Source organism: Lotus japonicus, chromosome 4 (genome assembly GCF_012489685.1).
Source record: "Lotus japonicus ecotype B-129 chromosome 4, LjGifu_v1.2".
NCBI lineage: Eukaryota > Viridiplantae > Streptophyta > Magnoliopsida > Fabales > Fabaceae > Lotus > Lotus japonicus.
The window spans coordinates 20,158,702-20,178,057 of NC_080044.1; the positions used below are offsets into that span (position 1 = coordinate 20,158,702).

A 19,356-nucleotide genomic window follows, 5' to 3' on the forward strand; every position below is an offset into this window, starting at 1 on the left:
ATTTTTTCTTTGGAACTCCACCCATTCAATGGAGTTCATTTTTTTCTTTTGACTTTTTTTTTTTGAAACTCCATCCATCCCATGGAGTTCATTTTCTCTTTTCAATTTTTTCAATTTTTTTTCTTTGGGGCAAGAGACAATTGCACTTTTCATAAACTAGCTCCATTAAGAGTTAAGAACCACAACTCCCCATTGAATCCAACCAAACATCCAGCCCATATGACAAAGGTAACAAAGAATTCTCCACAAGGGCTCAAATGGGTCAACTAGGGACAAAGATGTTATAAAACAAATTCTGAAGTCCAAGAAAACCTACCAGTCTCAAAAATGAAAGTCTCATAAAGCTACTCTCAAGGGTGTGAGAAATGAAACACAGAACCAAGAAGTGCAAGTAAGTCAGGATCCTCTAGGGAAATTATATAGTGAAGGGTAAAAAATGGACCCTTGTGGACTCACATCAACTCTATCCTCAAGACAACATTTAGAAGACCGAAGTCTCTCCCTCTCTTTCCCAAACATACAATCACTCCCCAAAAGAAAGCACAAAGTATCCACTTAAAAACATTTTCAAAACCAGCATCATGTGAGTGAGTAAGACTTGGGAACATGTCATTTGAGCATAAGGAATAAAGACCAAGGTACAAAAGACTCTATAAAAAAAATGCATGATAAAAAATATAAACAAAATCTATAAAAGAAAAATATGCTAAAAATGCATGGACTAAAACTCAGAGTAAGAAAAGAACCTCCTTTCAAGTGATTGAGTGCTTCCAAGTGTTCTCCAATGGCTTTTATTTCCTGAAAAACTAACAAACGAAACAAAAACGTAAATCTGAAGAAAAAAAAACATGGGTTGTCTCCCATTAAGCCCTAAGTTATAGTCTTAGGTAGACTATACTTCAAACTCGTAACTCAAACCAAAAACCACAAACAATCCCCGGCAACGACGCCAAAAACTTGTTGGTCAATCCGCAAGTGTACGAATCCACCCGGTTTTAAATATCGAACCACAGGGATTGTGAGTGAATAGATTCGGTTCAAACTTTGAGTTTGAAGGTTTGTTTTATTGAGGCAAACATATGTCGAAGTAGTAATAAGGAAAAAGAAAATATAAATTCAGAAATGAAACAGAGAATGAAAAGAAATAGTGATTTACTTTGGGTTCTTGCTCAACTAATCAATTCAAGCACACCATTCTAAGCACATGTTCTCATGAATCTCTCCTTGATGTTATAGCCTAAGAAACTACCTATCGATGCCTCGCATAGATAATTATTTCAAACCAAAAGATAAGTCTAATTCCTTGTGTACTTAAACATTTGTTTGAAGCATAAAGATTATAAAGTTCAGGCCAACAAACCCCAACCCTTCCTCTATTCCTAGTAGCAAGCATAGAAGAGGTAATCCCACAACAAGTCCCTAATCTATAACAAACTTCCGTTCTGATTATAGAAAAGTATAAAGCTAGCACACGTTCTAACTTGAAACAAAAAGCATGGATATGGGATTCATGGAAAGAAGAAGAACATGTGGGAAAGAACTTAAGATTATAACTTAAAAGGAAAAGTCTTACAAGAAATCCAAAGTAAAAGAAGAGAGATTAGCAGCCATGCTTGGCTAAGAACCTTGAACACAAGCTTGGAAGCCTTCTCTCACTCTCCTAGATGATCCTCTACCTCTGAATTTTACAAAGTATGAAAAGATGGAATGGGTATCAAAGATTACAAAAGAAAACCACTAAAAACCTATTTATAGGCAAAATAGTCGAGCTGGGGCGCTCAAGCGCTGCTCTGGGGCGCTTGAGCGCCCATAAGGCAGAAGCCAACTTCCTTGCTACTGGAAGGCTGGCGCTTGAGCGCCCATGCCTGGCGCTCGAGTGCCAGACACACGTTCTGATGGTCTTTTTGGTTTCTTGTAACCCCCATTTGAATGTTTCCATCAATTCTTCAAGCTTTCTGGCCTTCCATCTTCATGAGTTACCTGCTGAAGCACTTAAGGACCAAAACAAGGAAAAATATCAAGAAATTCAAAGGGCTTTTAAGCACAATGGTCCTCACAATTCCATGGAAAACAAATGCAAGTCCTAGAATCTATAAAAATACAAGAAAGACCCTTATAAAACTATATAATTACTAAAACCAAACAAAAACTCAAATAAAGATAAAAATGCATGAGAATGCATGAAACACTACATGAGACAAAGAAAAAAGACTCAAAACCTACAAAGAAATGACCCTAAAAACACTACTAAACCCGGGTCATCAGTGACTCCCATGAGTTTCACTCCATGTTCATTGGTAACAAATTTCGAACCAGCAGCTTTCTTCTTTTCAGAATTGTGAGACATGGTACAAGTGAATTGAAGGAAGAATGAAAAGTAACCGTTACAGGGTTTGCAAAGAGAATAATCAGGTTTCTTGAACAAATGCACAAACTAGTTTGTGACTTCCAACATGCGATCATGGGTGGTTAAATAGAGATCAATATAGTCGTTGCTTGTGACATGTGTCATTAACTACAATAAGTCAGTTAACATCCAAATCCCTAACTTCCTTTTTAACTTCTCTAACTTGGCCATAATTTTAGCACAGATATCTGACAATAAAAGGCTATTTTCCACGTGTTTCACCAAGATCTCTTTTTCAACTAACCTTTCAACATAGCAGTTATTAGTGTGCTCGCTTCTATCATGCAGATCATTCAAAAAAACTGAACTCCTTCAGGTAGTCATGGCACAATGTTATAACATTAGTCTTGACATCGTGTTTTGACATGATTCTTGCTCATATCCCAGATTTTCCCAAGTTCAAGAACAATGTAATTCCTCTCAGTATTTAACTCAGAAATCCATTTTTGCCATATGCTCGACCATGATCTATCAATCTTTTTCCACACCCACCATTTTTCTGTTGCTTTAACAAGATAGCTCTTCTTCAACACTCCATATGCCTCAAATTTTAGTGTACCCTCTGATCTGCTTGAAATCAGTCTTTCAACTGTGCTGCCTGCTATACAAACCTTGACAGTTATTTCCCTTACTAATTAGCAACGATGTTATTCTCTGTGTAGTATTTTCCAGATAAGCATCCTTGTTCAAGATACTGACACATTTGCTCTGAGTCACAATCAAGGTGTTTTTCATATGTTTCATAACTTGTTCTGACATATGGTCTGTCAAACATGTTTCTGCACTCTTTTCATCAAATATCTGGGAAAAAGCCAACCTCCCTGTAACTGTCAAGACAAGTGAGATTATGTTAGTTCTATTGTACCCCTTAATCAGTACCTTGTTAATTCTTCCACATACGGTTCTTGGATCTTGAATCAATTCATCAGAACCCCTTTGCAACTTGTGAGCTTGCTTTGAAGGATCATTGATCCCATTTACCTTGACAGGACTCGGTGTTTCCTGTGAGAATTCTGCCTAGTCACCATTTGAAAGAGTTTTCTTGGAGCTTCTTAACATAAGACATCTATTTGCAAAATTTTCTTTAGATTTTTTCTTTTCAAGAAATTGCAGCATTCTGATGAAATGAGCTTCCATCTGAGTCCATCTATTCTCACTCTCCTCATCTTCATCAATTGAAATCAACTTGTTTTCACCTCTTTGTACAACCCTTGTATCCTCCTCTTCCTTTGAGTCTATCCTTCTCTTTTTCTTGTTTGCTTCTCTGGAAATGATCTTTTTCATGAGCTTCCTGAATTTTGCATCTTCAACCTTGCTAGTCAGATATCCTGGAAGCATGTATTTGTAATGAGAACACCACTTGTAGCAATCATGCTTTGTTCTCTCACCTTTCATCACAATTTCATCTGTTGCATTTGTTACTTGACATCCATACTTGCTGAAAGTCACATTCAAATTCAAATCACAAATTTGGCTTATATTGATTAAGTTTGTTGTCAACCCTTCTACAAGCAATACTTCACTAAGTTCAGGTGAAATTTTACAGTCAAGTTTTCCAGATCCTATGATTTTTCCTTTGACACCACCACCAAAAGTTACATCTCCTTCAACATGCGGTTTTAAATTAGCAAAATACTCTTCTATACTTGTCATATGTCTGGAACATCCACTGTCAAAGTACCAGTCTTCTTTCAATGAGACTTCCCCAGAGGTAGAGCTAACAAATGCAGTCAAATTGCTTTTAGGCCTCCATTCTTTCTTCTTTGATTTGTAATTCCCAAACTGAGATGCCTTAGCCTTAGGATATCCATGTAACCTATAACAGTGTGATCTGATGTGACCATGTTTTCCAAAGTGATTACATTTCCATCCTGAATTCCCTTTCTTCTGGACATGAGATGTCTGTGGATACACATGTTTGACCACATGTTGAGACAATTGGTTTGACATGTGAAATTCATATTTCCTCTCAGCAGGTACAAACTGATGAGTTGTCTTTTTGAAATCATTATTTGTGGAATCACTCTCATATCCCAACCCTTTCAGGTCTTTGGTTGTCTTTCCTGATTCTAGCATCAAATCAAACTTATCAGTACCATTATTTAACATACGTACATATTTGATCATACCTTCAATTTTGGATTTCATAACAGACACTTCCTCCTGAAGATTACCATTGATACTGAGAAGATCTTGCTTTTCTTTTCGTAGTTTCTTCACAGTACTATTCAGCTTCTTACAATAGTCACAGGCTTCATGCCACTCTCTCAGTAAGTTCTCATAGTTTTCAGCTAGTTCTCCTCCTGAGACATCCTTATCACTCGAATCCACCTCTGAGTTACACTTCACCATTAATCCCATTACAGGATTTTCACTTTCATCTTCTGAGTCATCATCAGACCAGGTAGCCACCATTCCTCTTCCTTGCTTCCTTAGAAAAGTAGCACATTCAGATCTAATGTGGCCATACCCTTCACACTCATGACATTGCACTCCTTTTGCTTTGTTAGACTTGTCTTCTTCCTTGTTTTTCAGTGCATTCCCTGAATTCTTGTTGATGTCAGCCCCTTTGTCTGAGACATTTTGTCTGGCCCTTCTGTCAAACTTTCTCATGACCTTGTTGAACTTCCTACCAAGCAAGGCTATGGCTTCTGACAAACTTTCATCTGGATCTTTGTCACTTTTATCTTCATCAATATTAGACACAAAAGCAATGCTCTTGTTCTTTTTCTCTGGCCTATCATTTAGAGACATTTCAAAAGTTTGTAGTGATCCAATAAGTTCATCCAATTTGATGCTACTGATATCCTATGCCTCATCTATGGCAGTGACTTTCATGTCAAATTTGTTGGGCAATGACCTGAGAATTTTTCTGACAAGCTTCTCATCTGACATAGGTTCTCCCAGAGCAAAAGAAGCATTAGCAATATCACGTACACGCATGTGAAACCCATATATTGTTTCTTCCTCCTTCATCTTGAGATTTTCAAATTGAGTAGTTAGCAGCTGAAGTCTTGACAGGCGAACTCTCGTTGTACCTTCATGAGAAACCTTGAGAATCTCCCAAGCATCCTTAGCAACAGTGCAAGTATGAATCAGCCTGATCATGTTTTTGTCTACACCATTGAAAATAGCATTAAGAGCCTTAGAGTTTGCTGCAGCTTCTTCATCTTCTGTCTTGCTCCAGTTCACTTCATATTTGAGTTCAATAGTAGAAGTTCCTTCTTTGGTTTGTACTGGATGAGTCCACCCTTTAAGCACTGACTTGTACACCTTTCCATCATCAATAGATCTGAGAAATGCAACCATGTGAGCCTTCCAGTAGTCATAATTTGTCCCATCAAGCATAAGTGGCCTATGAATTGAACCCACATCCTTGCCGTTGTCCATGATACATGAATAGTAAATCCCTGAAGCTCACCCAATCAGAACATGGTGCCTGCTCTGATGCCAATTGAAATTATGGCACACGCGGACAGACATTCTACCAGATGTCTAAGACATCTTGTACAACATGTTACAAAACAGTTAATTGAATATGCAATACAGAGAACATAAACAAAGACATCACACACGAGATTGTTAACCCAGTTCGGTGCAAAATCACCTACGTCTGGAGGGTTTTCACCCAAGAGAAAGATAATCCACTATTCAGAGAAATTGTACATAAAAGGTCTTAACTGAACTGCCCCAGTTCACAGCCTTTTCTACCTATCTATACTAGTGTTTATTACTTAGTCCTCCCCCTAAGTATGAGAGCCCCTCTCACTTTCTCTCAATCACTGCCACAGTGATTCAAAAGCTCAACACAAGAGCAAAGACATATCTCATGATCAAACAACAAAAAACTCAACTCTCAGCAAAAGAATCAATACGTGAATATGCTGAGATAACAACAAGTGTGAGCACAGACAAGAGTAAACCCTAGTTTTACTCAACAGAAGCTCTCTTCCTAAACACTAGGTTTCGGTCTTCATATATAGCAGTCATCCAGGCCTTGTCTTCGATGGGCTTGGACAAGCAACGGTCCACACAACACTCAGGGAGTTACTAGGAAACAAATCTGCAGAAAAAGTCTTCAATAAAAAGTTTCCTATTCCAGAAATAAAACTCCCACAGAATCTCAGATCAAATCATTGAAACCGATTTGATCACATAGAATATAATCCTTGAACGGCGCATAAAAGCTTCTAGAAATACCCTAGCTTGATCACCAAGTAATCAAAACGAAGCTTCACAGAAAACATAGCCAACTCTTTGCAGGTTTCGCAGGGACAAATGTCACAGGAAAGATGTTGTGACATCGGGTTCGACATGTTGGCCAAAAACTTAGCTAAAATGCAGACAACATAACAAAGAAACAACAAGAAGAGGGGTAGGAAGAAGAGGGTTCAAGATGAGGTTTCATGTGACTTGGATGTAGTAGAAACCCCAACCTCTCTAGAGGCTCATGAAGGGAATCAACTGATGCTTCTTTCGGTAGAGTTTTCGAAACCACAAGGTGTTATGACTAGGCGAGGAGTGCTTTGTTGATGGGGAAATACTTGGGTGGACTGGGCGAGCCCCTAGGGGGCCTACGCCCAGGGGTTACCCGCCAAGCGGCGGTCGCCCAGTCTGGGAATTGGGCCTCCTTCAACGAGGCCCAACTGGCCCAATAAGAGGCAATTACGCTGATTAGGCTCAGCCCCCCACTATAAATAGGGAGCGGTTACCATTTGTAAAAGAATCTTGGCTCATTTGCTAAATAACACATGAAATTTAGTCATATTCTCTCTCTAAGTGCAATCTCTCTACTCTAAGGGCTATATACCCTCTCTCAATGTTCATGGCAAGAACATTGGGCATGAAGTATGATTGTACATATGAGGTTGTTGTGAACCAAATTGCAGCCCAGATCCTTGCACGGTGACCTCCTTATGAGTGGTGGTTTGTGGCTTGGTGTTTCTTATCGAAATCGGTTGTTTTTTTCCTTTGGTGTTGTTGCGGTGGTTTGTCTTTTGGCCTTCATGATCTTCTGGTCCTTAGCACTGTGGTGGGTTCCTTACCTTTTGGTTGGTTGTAGGATTCTTGTCTGCTGTATAATTTTATGGGCTTTTTTTATTTGGGGACTGTCTTTCACTGTGGGTGATTAGTTTTTTAATGTTACTAATCACCATTGTCTGCTTTGTCTTTTTTCAACTTTATTTTCAAAGCTGTGACTAATTTTTTTTTTGCTTTCTAAAAACAATTATATATTTTTGTATTTATCATTTTAAGATTTATACACTATATTATCAAAATGATTTTTTTAGCAAAAGCAGAAAAATCCAATTTAATCGTATCACATTTGAATTTTGAGATAAATCCATTGAATAACTAAATTATTAAACCGATGAAATTAAAATACTATAATTTTTTCATTCAAAACCAAACCAACCTGACCCGCGAACACCCTTACCCTTCTTCATGTTTGATTCTCTTCCCTAAGTCCCAAGAATTGTATCCCCCAATTGGGTTTGGAAGAATATTTTATTCAAATAAATAAAATAAAGTCAAACTTTTTCCAGCCGGTGCAATTCCGTCAACTTTTCCTTCTTTTTTGTAAGGGATCAATCACTGTGGCAGTGATTGTAAGAGAAAGTGAGAGAGACTCTCATACTTAGGGGCATCACTAAGTACAAAACACTAGGTAGTATTAGGGGACATGAGTGTTAAGCAATGTTTGCTTCTATAAAACCATTGTACCAATACACTAATAGTGGATTTGCTTTCTCCTGTGAAAACCCTCAAGACGTAGGTGATATTGCACCAAACTGGGTTATAAATCTCTTGTGTTAATCTTTATTGCTTTATTGATTAACTTATTGAATTGCACGTTTTGTTTGTAATATGTTGTACACGATGTCTTAGACATTGGGTAGAATATCTGTCCTACGGTTGCCAGAATTTCACTAAGGATAAACCCCCTAAGCCTAGGGGGAGACCTATAAAAGTTGAGATGAAGGGTAGGATGAAGAAGGTTCAAGATGAGGTTTCATGTGACTTGGATGTAGTAGAACCCCCAACCTCTAGCGGCTCATGAAGAGAATTAGCTGATGCTTCTGCCAACAGAGTTTTCAAAACCACAAGGTGTTATGACTAGGGCGGTTTGTTGATGGGGAAATACTTGGACATGAAGTATGATTGTATAGATGAGGTTGCTGTGAACCAAATTGCAGCCCAGATCCTTGCGCGGAGACCTCCTTATGAGTGGTGGTTTGTGGCTTGGTGTTTCTAATCGAAATCAGTTGCTTTTTCCTTCGGTGCTGTTGCAGTGGTCTGTCTTTTGGCCTTCATGATCTTATGGTCCTTAGCACTGTAGTGGGTTCTTCACTCTTTGGTTGGTCGTAGGATTCTTGTCTATTGTATAGTTTTATAGACTTTTTTCTTTGGGGACTGTCTTTCATTGTGGGTGACTAGTTTTTTGATATTACCAATCACCATTGTCTGCTTTGTCCCCTTTTCAACCTTATTTTCAAAGCTGTGATTAATATTTTTTTTCGCTTTCTAAATGAATTTTTTTACACAAATCCATTAGATAATTAAATTACCAAACCAACCCGATCCTGGAACAACCTTACCCTTCTTGAGGTTTGATTCTCTTCCTTACGTCCCAATAATTGTATCCCCAATTGGGTTTGGAAGAATATTTTATTTATTCAAATAAATAAAAATAAAGTCAAACTTTTTCCAGCCGCTGCAATTCCGTCGACTTTTCCATCTTTTTTGTGTTCCCATCTTTCATTCATTCACCTTTATTCTTTTTCTTCCATGGTGCCTTCATCTTCACTGTAACCTAAAAATCTCCCACTTTTCCGCAATCAAAACCCAATGGCCACCAGAAGATCCGCACCGCTCCTCAAACACCTCCTCACCCGATCCAAACCCGGATTCGGATCCACCGTCCCCGCCTCCCAGCGATGGGTGACCTACATGCACCGCCCCGGCGACGGATCCCCTAGGGCAGTAACCCTAATCCCCGGCGACGGGATCGGGCCTCTGGTGACCGGCGCGGTGGAGCAGGTGATGGAGGCGATGCACGCGCCGGTGTACTTCGAGAAGTTCGATGTCCATGGCACGATGAAGGCGGTGCCGGCGGAGGTTTTGGATTCGATCCGGAAGAACAAGGTGTGTTTGAAGGGAGGGCTTGTTACTCCGATGGGTGGTGGTGTGAGTTCTCTCAACGTGCAGCTTAGGAAGGAGCTTGATCTCTACGCTTCTCTTGTTAATTGCTTCAACTTGCCTGGGTTGCCCACGCGCCATGACAACGTTGACATCGTTGTTATCAGGGAGAATACTGAAGGGGAATACTCTGGGCTTGAACATGAGGTGGTTCCTGGCGTTGTTGAAAGCCTTAAGGTTCTTACTGTACTTCCTGCTGCTGATGCTTCTAGTTTTTACTCTAATGATTGTTTTGGTGAATGTTTTCCATTGTTTCTGATTTATAGAGGGTTATTCAATTCATGGTGAACTTAGGCTTAAAATTGTTTTGCTGAATGTGTTGTATTATTTTCTGATTTCTGGAGGGTTATTCATTTTATGGGAAAGTTAGGAATGATGTGGTTGAAACTTGAAAGGAACATGTCAAATGACACTGTAGACTGTACTTAAGGATTTATTACCATGTAAAAATCCCCCAAGCTCTTCTGAAATGACCCTCTGCAAAGTTATTTAGCTCATTCATCAAAGAAAAGAAAAAAAAATATTAACTTTTGTTCACAGAGAGAAAAGAAGAAAGGAAGAGGTAAGAACACTAAGAAGAACACTGAGAAGAGCTCAAGTGGTAAGAGTTAGGGACATAAGGGTTGGGTGGGATGAAGGGTGAAGGGTCCAGGGTTTGAACCCAGAGGAGGACTAATTTACTAACATTACTAACAACTAACATTTGCCTATAAAAAAAAAGAACACTAAGAAGAAATGTGTGTTCAGATTGTTTGATAGTGGGTAGTTACTGGAGTAGAAATAAATAGATAAGCTTAAATAAAGCTATTTTTTATCTTATGGGCCAGGTTAATATGGATAAGGATAAACTTAAAATATAACTCACAATAAATTGTATAAAATAACTATTTGATTTAAAAAATAAAATTATTCTTATTACTTCTAACTTGGTAATATAGAAATTGATCTTTTAAACTTTTGGAATACACAAAATGTCCAACAATTGTCACATCGTTTTTGTTTTCAATTTTTTAATAGAAAGTGAAAAAATAACTTTGTTGTTTTTATTTTTCTTTTTATCTTTGAAATAGGGAATAAAATGAAAACAAGTCGGTATATTATAATTATTAGTAGATACAAAAATAAAACATTTCCTCAATTCAAATCGTCCCTTATTTCACAGCACCAAAAAAATAGACCCCTTATTTCCCTTAGAATAGTTCTTTAGAACTTTTTTCGGTTTTTCCCTTTAAATCTTTAATGTACTTAACTGATGAAGTTATCACTCTTTGATACTGAAGTAGTAAGTATGGATTTATGTTTATGATTCATCCTAATATTTTGCTAGGTAATAACAAAGTTCTGTTCGGAGCGCATTGCTAAGTACGCTTTCGAGTATGCTTACCTGAATAACAGAAAGAAAGTGACTGCTGTGCACAAAGCAAATATTATGAAGCTTGCAGATGGTTTATTCTTGGAATCTTGTCGAGAGGTTGCCAAAAAGTATCCTGGAATTAAGTATAATGAAATCATTGTGGATAACTGCTGCATGCAGCTTGTTTCCAAGCCCGAGCAGTTTGATGTCATGGTATGTAAATTTACATTTAAATGCTAGTTCTTCTATCTATCCTCTTTCCTTTAACATATTTGTATGGTAAACACATTGGTGGATGGTCAACTTAGAGCCATCGTAAATTGTGAGACAACGGTGTTTTCATATATTGTTTACATTTTGTATAGAGGTTTGGTGTTTTGAGTTGGCCTTATTTTTGAAGTTAATGACTTGTATGAGCGGAATCAGCGTAGGAATGAGTAGTGGCAAGCATGACAGTGAATCTAACAGAAGCTAAGTTAAATCAATATTGCTAATGAATTCTGAGGATTGATATGATCATATGATAAGCTAGTTATCATTTTGGTGATACAAGAAGAATATGGATGTCATATTTATTTGTTGTGTTTACAAATAATTGGAAAAGGATTTAAGTGGCCCTATTCTGCTATCTTGGAGAATAATATGTACTTATCTTCATTGTTGCTTTGGTGATGAATATAGATAGGATTTGTAATAATAAATGGTATATCACTCTTTGACCTTTAGGATATGTTTGAATGGAGAAGTTTGGAGGGAAGGGAAGGGATGGGAGGGAAATCTTCTTCTCTTCTCTTTTCTTTTTTAGATGGAGGAATAAAATGAGAGATGAATGCATAACTTTCTGACATCCATTGTTAATTTTCTGAAGCATTTTATAATATTCTAAATTTAATAAATTAACTTCGAGCTCCGTTGTCCTTACCTCCATACCTTAGGGGGTGTGGATATACTTCGTTGAATACTGAAGTGATGTAAAATTTGCCCTTCTTTTCTATTGGTTCAAGTGAGATTCATTGCAGGGGGTTGCTTGTTAACTTCAGGTCCTGATGGTTCTGTTCTGTGTAGCAACTTGTCTTCATAATTTATTTTTGATTTGTAGTCAAATAGAGATATAGTTGAAGTTCATGCATGCTGTTTCCTCTTTCTAGGTGACCCCCAATCTTTATGGAAATCTCGTTGCAAATACTGCAGCAGGCATTGCTGGAGGCACAGGAGTCATGCCAGGAGGTATGTTGTTGATTGCTCATTTATTGCAACTGTAGAGCTCTCATCTGATCTGATTATGTTACCTTTTTAATTACTTCTTTGTTTACTTATACGATGTATCTGATGTGTAAATAATGTTCAGAACCGGGAAGACTAGGCTCAGAGTTTTAATTGGGGAGGGGGGATAAACTTAGCAAATAAATGCGTCTTGTATACTTTTTCGTTTTGTTTTTGAAAAATATAATATAAATATATTTAAATCACCGGAAAAACCGGAGGAACCTTATACAAGGTGCAAAGAAAAGGGGAGACACTCCCAACCAAAAAGGGGCCAATGAATGCGTCTTGTTGTACTATACTATTTGATCATATAAGTCATATATCAACGTAGAAGTTCACTTTCCCTGAGGAGTCTAAGGTGACTCATAAGTTACAACATAGGATATATCAGGCCTAATATTAGTCAAATAAAGCAAACGGCCAATCAACCTCCTTTCGGTAGTGCAGTCATGAACAATAGCACCTAATTCTTGTGTAGTTTATGAGATGGATCTGTTGGAGTTTGAACTCATTTGGCTGCCATCAAAATAGTGTCTGCAAATAAATCCAGCATTTATTTTCATTGATACAGAAAATCTCTTTGGAGGATATAGTTATCTCCATCACGAGGAAGAATTTGAGACTTTCTTGGTCTTTGATGCTAAATTTGGCATCCAAAAGGTATCTCATTTGCTGAATTTCAGTGATTTCATTCCCAGGTAGGAGAAAATCCATATAGGTTAGGGTTACTGTAACACTTATGGAAGAGGACTTGGTAAAAAGTGAATAATCAGCCTTGGATTTTGTGTATCCAGCAATTGACTGGAACCTCAGTAATTTAGCATTCCATTGCCACCTTGCCTGATTCAAACTATAGAGAGATTTGGTGAGTTTGTAGACCAAATTGGGGTGACTGCGTTGAAGGCAAAGAGGAGTCTGCTTGTAGACTTCTTCATGCAAGTTACCATGTAAAATGCTGTGTCGACATCCGCGGCAGTTTGTGTGTACCACTTTGCTATTAATCTAGTCTTGCATCTTTCTACACTCCCATCTGCATGGTATTAATTTGACCTTAAAGACCCATTTACACATTATTGTTTTCTTTCCTGGTGTCAAACTTCTGAGTTCCCACGTTCCATTATCATTTAGGGCTGTCAATTCTTTGTTCATAGCATCCCTCCAACATTCAATGTTGAACAGCCTCCTGATAAGTCTTAGGTTGTGACCTTGGAAACTCGTTAGGAGAAATGTTTTTGTGAAGTAAATAAATTGTCATAGTTGACAAAATCAGATGGGTACCTGACATTGGGCTGATGGTGGAGCTGATGAGGGGGCCTGATTACATTTGGTATTCAGCCAAGTATGCTGTAGCCCTTCTGCTTTGTGACCTTCTCATTGGAGGATTTCTATCATCAATTCTGCCAGAGATATTATGTTCATAAACATCTTCAGGATAAGGTGCGGCAGGTGGATCAAATATGTTTTGATACTAGTTTGATTAGCTGGCTGGGCCGCTGGGATGTAGAGTAGTAGTGTGTTTGACATTTATTAAGAAAATGAGAAATTTGTTCAAAAATGCTACATCTCTAAGTAGGAAAATCTCCTTTGTACGTAAATCAAAGAGAACCTTTCGTACATATCCTCGGAAAAAAAAACACTGTGTGGACCTAGCTTCTAATTTCTTTCTATGAGAATGCAAAGTTGCAAGAAAAAAAAACATCCAACATTCTTAGTGAGGAGCAATCAGGTAAAGTACCATAGCTTATTTAATAGGGCCACTTATTTGACAAAAGGGTGGAAGATTACCTACCAATGAGAAAGATGGCATGGCTAACAGCATAACTCCAGAAATATTTTGGTCAGTGACTGAAATAGTAGGGCCCTATCAACTACACTATTTTGTTGAGAGGTTTCTACACCAGATATTTCATGAATGATACCTATCATGAGCCAACTACCCCAAAAGTTTAAACTATTTGGTGAAGACACATGAAGGATTTTATAGTATATTTATAACATGCCCCTTTACCCAAGAACGCATCTACATTGTGTTGAAATTCAACTTTTCTTTATTAGAATAATGGGGTACAACAAGGATCAAACTACAAACCATTTGGTCATAGAAGCTGTGATGTGAGTGAAACCATGTCAGTAACCAACTATGCCAAAAGTTTAAGCTATTGGGTGACGCCAAAATGATTTTCTATTATATCTCTAGCAATACCCGGAATAGAAACCAGACAATCTAAAGTCCATAGCAATGTCAGACCTGCTAGTTTTAAAATTCTTACCAAATTGTGTTTTAGCAAACTGAAGGTATGAAAAACGGTAGAAAGGGGGGGTTTGAATAACGTTTTCAGTATAAAACTTCCACCTTAAAGACTTTGACAAATCTTTCGAGAACTTAAGTGCTAAAGATAAGAGATAGAAAAGCACACAAGGATTTTATCCTGGTTCACTTGATAAATCACTCAAGCTACTCCAGTCCACCCGTTAAGGTGATTTCTTCCTTCTTAGAATGAAGGCAATCCACTAATCAGGTAAGAGTTACAACTGCACTTGAAACCTACAAGTGACTAACAATTACACTGACTTAGCTCACACTAAGATTCACTCTCTTAGTCTTCTCTAGGATCCGATCAACCTTGATCTCCTAAAGGAACTAAACAAACTGTTTATCAAAGAATTGTTTACAAGAGATTTGCTTCTAAAAAGCTAATAGTAAACTCAATGAATTTCAGATGAAAGAAAAACTTAGAAGAATTTAAGATTGTCTTGCGTATGTGAATGCTTCTAGCCGTTTCTTTCAGTCTTCAGCCTCTTTATATACTCCAAGGATTAGGGTTGAGCGATGCATGGGAAATGCTACCGTTGGAGGGCAGTTCTGGAAAATCCAGCTTCTGCTGTGGCTGAGAACGTTAGGTAGGTCGTCAGGAAGGTACAGTAGCTTTTGTACTTGGATAGCGACGCGACCTTTAAACCTAGGAGACTTCTGATCAGGGGAATGCTTCATATTGGAACTTGTGAAGCCGGTTGATCAGAGTCAGAGGGAAAGCACAGATCCTCTGACCATTGTATCTTCTGATTCTGAACTCAGAGGGAAGAACATGGCCTTCAGAGTTTCTTGCTTCTGGACTTCAGAGTTTCCACTATTCAGCTTCTGGATCTTCAGAGTCTTCTACACCATCAGAACATCTGAACCTTCAGTGTTTCTTGGTTATCAGAACTTCTGGATCTTCAGAGCTTCTAGTGACTGAGTCCACATCAGAGTTTGTATAACTTCAGAACTTCTGAAGCTTTTCCACTGTTCATACTGAACATGGTGAATGCGAAAGCGTTGCTTGGGTCACTCTTTATACACAGTGCTTCTGATTTGTGTGAGATTGAGTTGAGGTCAGAACCTGCAAATAGCACACTCAGAAAATACGTTAGAGTACCACAATTGTTCATATCAAAAGGTTAACTTGTAATCATCAAAACATAGAGTTGTACTACTAGATCAAAACTTGATCTTACACAAACGACACAAAAGACCTGTGAACTTGAAATATTCAGGGAAGAATCTGATTTGGGTAGGGTTTTAGTATGCCTGTTGCCATCCTAGCTGCACCCATCATCCTTGAGGATGTCAGGTCTTGTATTTGACTGCCAGAATTAGAGAAAATTAGATTACCATGGAGTGATTGAGCTAGCCTTGAAACTGAAATTAAGTTGAATATGAAGTTAGGCGCTTAAACACATCAGTCAAATAAGTTTGATCTGAGCCAGAGTAATTTGCTACCACTTTGCTCTTATCAGGGAGCTTGATGAAAATAGGCTTGAGCTTTTTAAAAAGAACCTAATTGTGACATGTAATTGCATATATGTACCGGTTGCTCCTGTATCAATAATCCACTCTTGTTGATGCTTAGTATTAAAGTTATGAATTGAACAAACAATACCTTATTAGACATAGAGAAGAGCAAGAGAATTGAAAATTTTGAACAGATAATGCAGTCTCCATCCACAGTACACTGACAAATTTAAGAATCCAAAGCCTGATTGATCCTGGATAGTACCATCTTATTGCATCTATTATATACTGCAAAGGTAGTATCGTCCACCAAAGCCTGATCGATCCTGGATAGTACCATCTTTTTGCATCTATTCTGTACAGCAAAGATAGTATCATCCACCTTAGGATTGGGAAGACTTCCATCCACAAATTGCAGCTTATTTTTCGACTTGAGTGCCATAGCCATGACTCTTGCCCATAAATGATAATTTTCGCCAGTTGGTGGATAGGAAACCAAAACTGCACCTGGATTCTCATGGGGATGCCAGTAGTATGGGCTTGTGGGGTCTGCTAGCATATTCGCCAGTGATATGCTTCATGAAAGAATTAAAGAAGCCAGAATCAACACAGAAAGCAAAACTCAGTCAACTGAATCAAGTTGCTCCGAAGCAAACAAGCAAGAATTGGAGGGAACTCTGATCAATCCTCAAAGAGAACAATCAGCTCTTATGCAATAGAAACCAAAAAGACAACCAAAAGAGGGGGATTGCAGAAAGCCATAGTAGCAGAGCTCTCTTCCCTTAGAGAGCAAAATAGAAACTAACAACTTAGAGAGGCATCATAATTACTGTAATGATGCATTGAATTCTCTGATTGTATGTACAATGAGGTCTTAGCTTATATACATGGAAGATAATTACAACTTCAACAAACTAACATAATTAACAAATTAACTACTTACAGCTGAACTAGTCAACTTGCACTCTAACTAACAACGGAAAGTAGAACTACCAATAACTGAAGTCAGTTAGTCTGCTGGTGCCTTATCATATTCAGTACACATACCCATGCTTTCCTAATAATCGAGATGTTTTGATTATAGAGAAATAATTTCTTTATCCTCGAATTATTGCTTGAGAATGACAAACCATGGATGCCATTTTTGCAGGTAACGTTGGGGCTGAGCACGCTGTGTTTGAGCAAGGAGCTTCTGCAGGAAATGTTGGTAGTGATAAAATATTGGAAGAAAAGATAGCCAACCCAGTTGCGCTTCTTCTCTCATCAGCTATGATGCTTAGGCATCTCCAGTTTCCTGCATTTGCTGACCGTTTGGAAACTGCTGTGGAAGGAGTCATTCTAGAAGGCAAATACCGGACAAAGGATCTTGGAGGGACAAGCACCACCCAAGAGGTTGTGGATGCAGTGGTAGCTGCTTTAGACTGATTCATCATTTAGTTGCTGATTTTCCAAATTCAAGTCAGCCTCGTATATTCTTTTCTAGCCAATTTTATCAACATTGTTGTGCACCAATCAAATTGGAAATAGCAATTTTTGGTCCTGAATAATGTTCACGCAACACACAAGAGATGTATTATTATTTTTTTCCTGAAGAATTTATAGAGAAAGTGATAACTGTTTGCCACTCCTTTTTAAAAGCTTTAATTTGCTATATTGTTATCATTACTTATTATACTCCAGCTAATTTGTGAAGTTCGACGCAGGAAGAACTTTGTGATTCTCATGGTGTCATTTTTCCCAGAGTTGTTGGAGATCCATTGGTTTTTTTTTCTTAAGCTAATGACAGATCCTTATATTTTCCATCAATGGAGAAGGTTGAACCGGAGTGCTTAGTTCTTAAAAGTAAGGTGTGGTTGCTTCTGCAAGCAATTTTGCTTTTTGTGTTTTAGATTTAAAAAAATTATATTTTATATCTTATTCTGTTATTCATCAACTGAAAGTGAAATGAGGTATTGCGAGATTCAATTGAAAGAAAAATAAGAACTCATTTGAGCAAAATCTTCATCAGTTGTTTATAAGTTGCTTACATTTTATACGACACTTTTAACCCACAAGAATAGTACTAAGAACCTAAATTAAAATTCCTTATATTTTTCCCTGTTCAAGAAGGGTGAGCTAAGGTGTGGTTGCTTCTTTATTCATCAACTAAAAGTAAAATATGAGGTATTGTGAGATTCAATTAAAAGCAAAATAAGAATCTTGATTTGAGTGAAATTTCCATCAGTTATTTATAAGTTACTTATGTTTTATATGATATTTTAAACCCACGAAAATAGTACAAAGAATCTAAATTAAAAGTTCTGAGTGATTGCCATATTTAGTATCAACATTATTAAAATTAGACTTTATGTTTTTTTTTTATCTGAGCTTGTTTAAATTGACTATAGTGCTGCATAATCAATAGAGTAGTGATCGCAGTATATTTTTGTTTGTCATAATCGATTTTTTTTAAAAATCCATAGCTACATGATTTTGATGAGGCTATATGAGATTGATCGGAGAAAGTAAACGGGCCACTGCCTAATTCCTACAAGGCTTTTGCGGTCGTAGCTATATTGAAAGGCTTTCATATAATATAAACTAGTATTGATTCCGCACTATATACGGATAAAATAAGAGTATTTTGTTAGCATATATAAGACATTTTCATATTTCATCTCTTGTTTTGTATTTTAAAATACGTATATCACCTATTTAAGTTTTTTTCTAATCCTAATTCCTTTTTTTTCCAATTTGTTATACTTTAAATCAATATACAAAAACACTTTAATCTTCCAGATGTAATATGAAAATATAAAATACAAAATTTTCGAGGTAATTTCCAAATTAATCCTTTAAAATTATTTGATATCAATTTTTTATTGCATATTTGAAATCATTTTGAACGTAAAATATTGAATTCAATTTTTTTTATTTTGTTATATAAAAAATAACCATAATTACTAAAAAAAGATTTTGTCAGCATACATCTTTTTTTTGAACGTTTGTCAGCATACACCTTAAAGGTAGAAAAGTCACAATTAAATTATATTAATTATTCTAATGTCATTAAAAACCACTAAATGTCAAATTAATACAATAGTTATTTTCGAAAAAAGTCACAATTGTTAATTATTCTTATGTCATTAATAACTACTAAATGCAAATTTAATACATTAATTATTTTCTAAAATATAAAATTATTTAATATTTAAATTACTAAAAAAATCAGAAAATATAAATATGACATTAGCTACCTACTAATTATAATATTAGAGAGAAAACTTATGAAGAAAGACATAGACTAAGGGGATGACACTTGTCGGAATTGTCACTTTTTAGTTTCAAAAATAGTATATAGTATAAGATAAGATATAA

At 37.0% G+C, this 19,356-nt stretch overlaps 1 protein-coding gene across 1 annotated transcript; it reads left to right on the plus strand.

Annotated features, from left to right (window-relative positions):
- Positions 1-9,113: 9,113 nt before the first annotated feature.
- Positions 9,114-17,627, plus strand: LOC130710413 (isocitrate dehydrogenase [NAD] regulatory subunit 1, mitochondrial-like). Its single transcript, XM_057559676.1, has 4 exons — positions 9,114-9,784; positions 10,935-11,174; positions 12,110-12,188; positions 17,150-17,627. The coding sequence occupies exons 1-4, from the start codon at positions 9,257-9,259 to the stop codon at positions 17,422-17,424; spliced, it is 1,122 nt and encodes a 373-aa protein (XP_057415659.1). The 5' UTR covers positions 9,114-9,256; the 3' UTR covers positions 17,425-17,627.
- Positions 17,628-19,356: the final 1,729 nt, after the last annotated feature.

Bases quoted from the DNA above. Each gene is read 5' to 3' on its own strand.
- LOC130710413 (XM_057559676.1), top strand. From the start codon at position 9,257: ATGGCCACCAGAAGATCCGCACCGCTCCTCAAACACCTCCTCACCCGA. The intron at 9,785-10,934 runs GTTCTTACTGTA...ATATTTTGCTAG, and splicing joins GCGTTGTTGAAAGCCTTAAG to GTAATAACAAAGTTCTGTTC. The intron at 12,189-17,149 runs GTATGTTGTTGA...CCATTTTTGCAG, and splicing joins CACAGGAGTCATGCCAGGAG to GTAACGTTGGGGCTGAGCAC.